This window comes from Asparagus officinalis, chromosome 10 (genome assembly GCF_001876935.1).
Source record: "Asparagus officinalis chromosome 10, Aspof.V1, whole genome shotgun sequence".
In the NCBI taxonomy this organism is placed as follows: domain Eukaryota; kingdom Viridiplantae; phylum Streptophyta; class Magnoliopsida; order Asparagales; family Asparagaceae; genus Asparagus; species Asparagus officinalis.
In genome coordinates this window covers 72608383-72618422 of record NC_033803.1, presented here as the reverse complement: position 1 = coordinate 72618422, position 10040 = coordinate 72608383, and the positions used below count along the sequence as shown (strand labels likewise).

At 35.1% G+C, this 10040-nt stretch overlaps 1 protein-coding gene across 1 annotated transcript in view; it reads left to right on the top strand.

Annotated features, from left to right (window-relative positions):
• The window catches only part of LOC109826039 (UDP-glucose:glycoprotein glucosyltransferase), a 29707-nt gene continuing 27614 nt past the window's right edge, over positions 7948-10040 (top strand). The window contains 1 exon segment of the mRNA XM_020392989.1: positions 7948-8271. Coding sequence (XP_020248578.1) covers positions 8117-8271 — 155 coding nt within the window. The 5' untranslated portion in view covers positions 7948-8116.

The window sequence follows — 10040 nt, the reverse complement described above, 5'->3', positions numbered from 1 at the left end:
AATCACAATATCACATCACCTCAGACCCACCCCAGTGCGAAACGATTCACTGGTGCGAGCCTGGAAATAAACAACAATCACAATATCACATCACCTCAGACCCACCCCAGTGCGAAACGATTCACTGGTGCGAGCCTGGAAATAAACAACAACATATCCGATAACATGAACCAAGACTTTCCCATCCCAAGTCCAAGTCAACAACTCATATCTCACGGGTCACTACAGTCAAGCCATACTCGCGATTCTCAACTATAGCAGGGTATAATGCAATGAATACTATGTAACAGTGTCATGAATCATTAACAGGAAACGTGAACAACTACTAATAACAGTGCAAGATGGAACTACAACTATCAAATAATTATACATGAAAACTCGCAATTTCCAATCGTCATGATCACAAATTTATTAATTCCAAAAATAATCTTTTCCAAAATAGATTCTTTTAAAAATAATCCCTTTTCCAAAAATTTCCCTTAAAATTATTTAACATTATAATTATTCAAAACTAACCCATTTTCTAAAATAAAATCTTCTAACTTATTTATTATTATAATAATTCAAATTAAACCATTTTTCCAAAATAAACTCTTTTAAAAATTATTTCTCATAATGATAATTCTAATTAATCTAGAAAAACATTAATTTATCATTTGGAATCATTTAATATCATCATCAACAGTCCCACGCAGATAATCGCAATATACTAGTTATAACTAATCATATTACAACATAAATAATTCACAATTGATCCAGAAATTGAATTGACGAGTCAAAAGGAAGCGGGATCTTGCCTGCGAGACCGTGGGGTCTGACGAGGAGATGGCGTTGGTGGTTGTGGTTGGTGGTCGGAGGCGGCTGACTGGGCGGCGGAGGTGCTGCAGGCGGAGGGCACGACGGGGTTCAGGCGGTGAGGACCGGTGGGAGGAGCTCGCGGCGGTCTGAGGAGGTTGGTCGGGGCTGGGGTTCGGGTCTGTCGGATCCGGAGATGAGCGGGGCGGCGACTCGGCGTGGTCGAGGCTGAGGGCGACGGAGGCCGGAGCGGTGGTCGAGGGGTGGAATGGCGGTGGACGTGGGTTTCGTCGGAGGTCGCGGGTGTTGGGTTGTGCGGACGAAAAAAACAGAGAGAGAGAGAGAGGGAGAGAGAGAGATGAGAGAGGAGGAGAGAGAAGATATTATGGCGGCTGGGTTTTTTTTGGGTGCTCACGTGAAAAGAAGAGAAGAATATATAGAGAGAGATTAGGTTAGGGTTAGGGATTAAATTAAACAAAATTAATTAAAATAAAATAGTTAAGGGTATTTAAAAATTAAACTAATCACATAATATTTAACTACAAATAAAAACGTACATGTTAAGCTAATACAATAGCTGATACGAAACAGACAAAATATACCCATATTGTATAATTAAACAAGAATAATTAAAAATAAAAATATATTTACTTACATTTAAAATCAAATACTTATGGGACAATTACGTACGCAATAAAACGTACTAGTTATACTAATACGATAGATAATATGTAATAGTTAAAATAATGTAATCAATTATACCAAAAAAAATACGTAATTAATAATACAAAGTATTATACGAAATATTGCGTAATAATATTAATAGTATAATATATTATTTAAAAAATACGAAACAGTACCGATAATACAACAAATTAATTTTAGAAATTTTTAGCGCACAAAACAAATTTATAAATATTAAAATCATTTAAATAAATATATAATCAGATTTTTAAATCATAGAAAATTATAGAAAATCGAGAAAATACAAATACTTGTTTATAAATAATAATTAAATATTTTAAAATACTATAAAATTATTTTAACTAGTATCAAAATTCACGGTCATTACACATATTATTTAAAATAATACGTAATAGTACCGATAACACAACAAATTAATTCTAGGAATTTTTACCGCACAAAATAAATTTATAAATATTAAAATCATATAAATAAATATAAAATTTAGATTTCTAAATCATAGAAAATTCTAGAAGGTCGAGAAAATACAAATACTTTTCTAAAAATAATAATTAAATATTTTAAAATACTAAAAAATTATTTTAACTAGTATTAAATTTTATGGTCATTACAAATACCAATTTGTGACAAATGTATAATGTGAAATCCTCGCACCCCCTTAAGATCCGAGCAAGCCGCTACTACATGGGAACAAGGAAATCATTGTAGTTGAGGTATATTGCAAGTGCATGTACAAGTTTGATCCACTAGCATATTAACTTTATAATTCTCTATGTGATATTCCCTCAATGACCTCTCATTCATTAAAATTGCATCTAACAACACGAAATGATTGAGCCTGCACAATCCGATCCGCTAATATGCCTTCAACTTTCGGCATCAACTCTGATGGGATATTTGCTCCAAGTATATGTCGTTTGAGAAAAAATTTATTAAGTTTATAAAATATTTTTGTAACTAATGACTATATTGGTATATCGCGTGCTCCCCTAAGCACACCGTTGAAACTCTCAGAAGCGTTAGTAGTCATCATACAAAACTATTTCCTGTCATCTTCACATAAGACCCACCTATCAACATTGTTCAAACTCAAACTAGTCTCGATCCAATCATGTACAGCTCGTGAAATGGACTTAATCCTCTCCCATAGTTGCTCATAAACTAATTTTTACGTTACACATCCAGCTTGCCAAAGAAGATCTTGAAGATATACTTGTCCATGCTTCCTTTTGAAGTTATCCCTACTATATATGTCATAAGCAATAGCGACGTTAATGTGGCGACGGAAAATATCATTGGAGTACTATTGGAATTTCTTTTATCCTATCATATATGAATGTAATCGACCGCGTTCGCACACTAGGGATATGATATGTAATACATGCAAAAAACCATGCCCGGTTTTTCATGTTTTCAACATTAACCATGACAAATGTCAAAGAAAATAAATCATCATCTGCATCTACTCTGGTTGCAATAAACAAAATGCCTTTATATTTACAATACAAGTGGGTGCTGTTAATACTAAGAAGATGACGATAATATCTGAATCCCTCAATATAATGCTCAAATACCCAAATACCCAAATACCCCTGTGAACCGTCTATCTCCGCCGTCAACAGGATTTGATGATACTTCATACACTGTCTACGAATTTTTTTTTTGAGTGCTTCAAGATAATATGGTAAGATCTTATAAGATTTGTCCCTATCTCTAAATATTTTTATCATCGTCTTCCTCCGAGCATTCTAACACTTGTTGTATGATACATCCAAGTTGGTCACTTTATGCACTAAAATACGAATAACCTTTAGCCTTAGATCAAGATCCTCCCATAGTTTAGGCATAATTAATCAATATATGAAAGAGGCAGATGCGTGTTTATGATTCGTCTCTAATTGAGAATTACTACATGTGTGAAGTCTGTTGTAGTGCATTATTTTAAATTGCCCGCCTACTCTTACCCTTAAGCGTGGATTAAGCGTCTAAGGGCATTTTGCATTGTCGTCATGGTGCCCACTATTATCTTCTTCATCATCATATTTGTGGTAAGAACAAACTACATTATAGCTTGTTGCATTACTTTTTGACTGCCTAACCTTAACATTTTTTGGATGGCCCATAAACAAAACGCATGAATTAATTTCTCGTTGCTTTCAAATAGATCGCTCTTTCTAAATGAGAAGTCCTCATCTTATGTATCATCATCTAAATTAGTGTCGATAGGAATACTTTCCATCGTGGAGTCATCAATCCATTATTCTCCATAAAGTTCATTAGGCGGTGTAGGTTGTCTAAAATTCACTGCAGATAGATGATCCTCATCAAACACTAATGATGGAAGTTACAATTTGACGGCTTTCAGAAGGCTATAATTTAAAGACTTTCATGTAGATCGATGAAGGTTACAATCTGACAACCTTCACAACAACTGATGAAAGCTCTAATCAACAACCTTCACAATCAACAGCGAGAGTTACAACCTGACGACTCTCACATATCAAAGAGCTGAAGCAAAGATTACAAAACGATGATCTTTGTAACGTTCTGACAAAAAGAGACAATAAATTAACGGTCTCCTTAAACCAAGACGCAGAAGTCCTCCTCACGTTTTAGCATCAAGCCACAACGTCAATTCAACCGCGGACGCAGCTCCTTATCAGCCATCGCTGATGTAGTTCAAGCCCACGGACGCAGCTCATGTTCGGCCGCAAACGCAGCCTCCGAAAGCGGCCAAACATAGCTTCCAAGTTGCCAATACAGCTTCCAAATTGCTACAAACGCAGTTTCTAAATTGCTGCAAACGTAGCTTCCAGACGTTGCAAACGAGCTTCCAGACGCTGCGTTTGAACGCAGAATTCATACCAGAACGCGGATTTTGTGTTTGACTCATTCAAACACGAGCTGAATGGTTTCAAAACCGTTTCCCACGATCTGAGGGGATCACAACTCCACTCAGGAGGATTTAAGGGGCAATTACATCACATTAGCCCCACAAAGGAGCAATTTTAGGGGCGGTTACACCCCCTAATTGCCTATAAATACCTGAAAGATCATCTTAGTTCGGATCAGAGAGGAGGAGGGGGATATCTTTGGATCTTTGAGAATTTTGGAGATCTAGAGATTGGCTTTTTCGGATCATCTTCTCGGCAACAGATTCTTGGGGCTATCTACGTGCTTGGCTTGTCTAACCAATTACGGTTAAGATCAATCAACTCTTTTACAAGAGTTTAAACTCGCTCTCTAACCAATTACGGTTAAGATCAATCAACTCTTTTACAAGAGTTTAAACTCGCTCTGAGTTATCAATTCATTCAGAGTTTCAAACTTAGATCAATCAACTCTTTTACAAGAGTTTAAACTCGCTCTGAGTTATCAATTCATTCAGAGTTTCAAACTTACCACGTAAATCATCCACAGCGTCAAATCGTGAGGAGAAGATACCGTTCTAGTGAAACAAGACGTTCGGATCGTTAACGAGAAGCAAACTCGACGCAAGCATTCGAGGGAGACATCTCATAGCTACCGTGAAGAACCCAGACTTAAACATAGGGGAGAATTCAGATCAATTCTCCTCTTTTTTGTAATTGGGAATCCAAATTGTAATTGAGATCAAGAGAATACAAATCAAATATATTTCTTTCGCTTTTTTTTTACTACAAATTTTCCACAAACAAGTGGCGGATCCTCTAACACAACATACTCATTGTTAGAGTAACATCGGTCAATATATTGGTTACCCCCTTCATCACGATCTATCAAAAATATCATGCTATTGATTTGTAAGCCATCCTCTTCATCATCATCCTCGGATTCAATACTTGCATTATCATCTTCTATCGTCACACCTGTGGAAGGCATTATATCTTGATGGGGGGGCGTTATCATCGAAGGCATTTGAAGTGCACACAAGTGAAAGACTGCTCAAGTATTATGAATGTGTCCATCTCATATCCTGTTGCGGAGACAAAAAGCCGGCGGAGTCAACTTCAATGTCATCCAACATGCGAGAGTATACTCCGTCATGATTCACCGATTCGCCTAAATTTCTGTGATGCTTTTCAATAAATAATTCCACTGAATACTTATTGTCATGTAATATTCCAATAAGACCCATATCGTAGTCACTTAAGATTTGAATGCTGCTTGTTCTATTCCTCGTAACAGGATAATTACAAATCACGTTGAAGTGATACTCACGTGGATTGGTTAATGTAAGTTTGTGTAAGGCATTAACCAATTCATCGAAAGTACATGATTTTGATAAAAACAACGATTTCGCCACACCTCCTTCATATACGAGCATATTATTCTCGAGATAGTTAATCTTCCAATGATATGAATAAAGAATTACGATTCGATCGTTCATCGTTACATCTGAAAGCGTAAAAATATTCCAATATCAATATTTCATGAAAAACACAAAAAATATAATTTACCATTAAATTCTCTAATATCAATTTTAGACATCCATAATTTTAACCAAATGTTAAACCTTTATAATACACTAACTTTTACAATTTTCGATAACTTCCCCAACTTCATACACAAAATTCTTTATTTTTTCTTCACAAAATTCATAAATATTTCAAAAATTATTTCCAAATCTAAATTTAAATAAGTTATTAGCATGAAATAGTGAGAATATGTAAGAAAGAAGGAGAGAAAAAATTTAAAGATTTTACCTAAAATTTGTCGATGCCCTAATTTCCAGTGAACTTTGACAGTGATAGTGGACAATTTTAACCCATACCCATTTACCCACCCAGCCCGCCCATCAGTTGGCCCACCCAAAACCCACCCATTTAGTTAAATGGGCCTAATCGGGCGGGTTCATTTCAAGCCATACTAAATGGGCAGTAAATGGGCAGTCTATATTCACCCATTTGCCCGCCCGATTCCCAAAACCAAAACCTAATCCCGTTCTCGAATTCGAACAGAGAGAAACTAGAAAGAGGAAAAAAAATGGCGCCGGCAATATCTCGTTCTCGCAAGAGCAGAAACCGGCGGCGACGGTGACGTACGGATCCTCCGGAGGAGGAGGCGGCGGCGAGATCGATCAGAGGTTCTTGAAGTAGGTTTACGATAACGTCCATGGAAACATCCAGATCGATCCGGTAACGATCTCGATCCTTGAGCATCGTGATGATTTATCCTGCATGTTTCGATTTCTTCGCGGAAATTCGTTGTATATGGTCTTCTGAGCTTTTTCGTACACTGTAATTTTCCTTTCTGTAATGTTAGAACAACATGATTGTTCTGAACTTTTTTTCCCTGCGTGAAGTAACTGTCATTTTACCCCATCATTATGGAAATTATTAAATCGAGAATTTAAAACTGATGAGCTCTCCTCAGGTTACATTGATACTCTTTCTCTCTGAAAGCCACTCGTGGGGTTATTATGGCATTTTAAGGCGAGTTGTGATGATTATTCATAAGACGGGTTTGCACGTTCGAAAAAGTTGTGCTCTATTTGAATTTCTTTTTGATGTGGCATAAGTGGCTTCTTGAGGCATTGATTATCGCAATAAACAATGTATATCATTTTGCAGGTGATGTAGTCTTTGAGTTCTTTGCGCTTGGTATAGTAAAAAGAAAAAAAAATACATGATTGGTAATTTTAATGCTATCTTGTTCAATATGTTCATGTTATTCCTGAATGGGTTATGTACATGCATTTGCATATTTTGATAATTTAAATAGTTTACAAAAACCTCCTAAATTTTACAAAAAGCCCCCAATAGTTTACAAAAAACCCCCAAAAGTTTACAAAAAACATCCTAAAGTATTATACATATATATCTATTATAGTTAAATGGGCAAATGGGCGGCCCGTTTATTAAATGGGCGGGCAAAAACCCGCCCATTTAGAAAATGTTAAATGGGCCATAAATGGGCAAACGGCCCATTTATGACCCGCCCATTTATGGCCCGCCCATTAATACCCAAACCCACCCATTTAACATCCCTACCTGCAACTCCACGGGATTTGAAATCCCATGAAGTTTTTAAACTTTACAGGATTTCAAATCCCGTGAAGGTTTGACCCCCCTTAACACAATTGCTAATGACGGCTTAAACTTCACGAGATTTAAATTCTCATGAAGTTTTTGAACTTTTTTCGTCATTTTCGACCCAGTTTCAGCCAGCCAGTTCAGCCAGCCAACTGGGTGAAATTGGATCGAAAAAGGCGAATATTTTCAAAAGAGGTTGATTTTTGAAAATATGTTTCTAAACAAATTTATTTCAAAAATTTGTCCTATTTATTACAAAGCCAATTTACACAGTTGGCTAAAACTTGATTGAAAATGACGAATATTTTCAAAAGGGTTTGATATATTTGGAAATATATTTCTAAACAAATCTATTTCGAAAAATCGTCATATATATTACAAAGCCAATTTACACAAAACCGTTGAATATTCGTCCACTTCCCAGCCCGTTATAAATACCAACGCCCCTCAGAGCGGAGACCGGCCACCAAGTCCACTGCCGAGCTCCCCCATCCCTGTACCCAAAACCTCAGACAAAAAACCCTAACCCTAACCCTAGATCTCTTAAATTAATGGGGCTCTTCATCAATTGAACCTCGGATCGTCGCTCTCGAGACCGAACCATGGCCTCCCTTGTCAGATCTAGGGTTTTATTATCTTCACTCTGGATCCTTCTTCTTCTGACTGGCATTGTCGCTGCTGAGCATCGCCGCCCGAAGAGTGTTCAGGTCTCGCTTAGGGCTAAGTGGCCGGGTACTTCGCTGCTGATGGAAGCTGGGTGAGTACAAAAAAGTTAGTTTCTTTGTCTTGTTTTTGTGGTTTTGTTGTGATTTCAGCGCGGTGCTGGATTCATGATGAGATTGTGATTGGGTGTTTAATTGTGTAAGTGTCCGCTAAATGCTCAAAATTGGCTTTTAGGAGTGAGTTCTCCTTGGTCTTACGAATCATGGCGATATTTCCTAAATTTCTGGGAAAATAGTTTGAGCTTTGATGATGACGTTACACTATATGGTTGAGAGGTTATTTGTCAGACAATCGTGCCAAGTGGCATTCTGGGGTTCTAACTTCATATGTTGATTGTATGTATCTCATTGATGAGATGATGCTCAAGTCTAAGTTTGCTTTTTTTACCTGATATTCTGAAAAGGATTTGAATTTTCATCACGAAACTATGGTGTATGATTCAGATGAATAGTCAATAGTGGCTTTATGAAGTTGATCCAGGCATCTCTTTAAGGTCTTGATAGTACTGACACTTCAAAAATGAAACTTTTGTGTCTAACCTTAGTTGGACACTATAATCCTAGATTGTAATATATACTATAATATACTATATATAGACGTATACTATATAGTGAGGAGAGAGAGAGAGACGAAAAAGGGTATACTGGTAGCCAAGGATCCTTGGTAGTGATGTGAACACATGCTTGTCCATAAAACATCACACCTTGAAGATGGAGCCTGCACCAATTCAAGGTGTGATGTATAGACAAGATGTGTCAAATCACACCAACAGGAATCCTTGGCCGGCAAGTATACCCATATCCTAAATATATATATATAATATAGTATATATATATATAAATATTATAATATATATAATTACTGTATATAGTATCTGTAATCACAGTATATAGATATATACATATATACATATCTATAACATACAATATACTATACATATATATATGTATGTATATATATAATATATATATAGTAATAAATAGTGTATAAATATATATACTACTTCTTATTTTTTTTTTTTAATTTATTTTTTTTTACTTTTTCTCTATATATTATTTTATTTTCTATACTTATATACATACTATATAGTATATACACTATATATATATAAGTAATATACGCATATATCCAAAGTATATATACCATACTATATATATATTACTATATAAAAAAATAAAAATCAATAAACGTAATACATATACATAATACCGTATATAAAAAATGTATAGATAATAATACGTAATATGTACTATATAGATATATACCGTATATAAATGATATATAGATATATAAGATATATATATATGTATATGAGTACGTATTATATGTATATGTATATATACGTATATGTGTATATGTTATACGCGTATACGTATATAATATCCATATGTATACTATATAATATAAATACCTATAATACATACTATAATAGTTATATACTTATATATAGTATATAGTATATATATATATATATACTAGTATACTAAGGTGATATATATATATAGGTACTAGGCAAGGAGACTCCTATCAACCTGTAAGGTGTGATTAGGGAATAGTTGTCCACTAAACTTTCTTCCACACAAAGATATATATATAAACAAGTCACCTTCCATATCATGCAAGGATCCCTAGGAAATCTAATGGTAAGAAGTTGGTGGATGTCAACTTAAGTTGACACAAGTTTTCTTCTATATATAACTATAGCTATTATAGATATATATACATATAAGTATAACAGATATACAGATATATGTATATGATATATTATATGTATATGTATAACGTATATATATATACATAGGT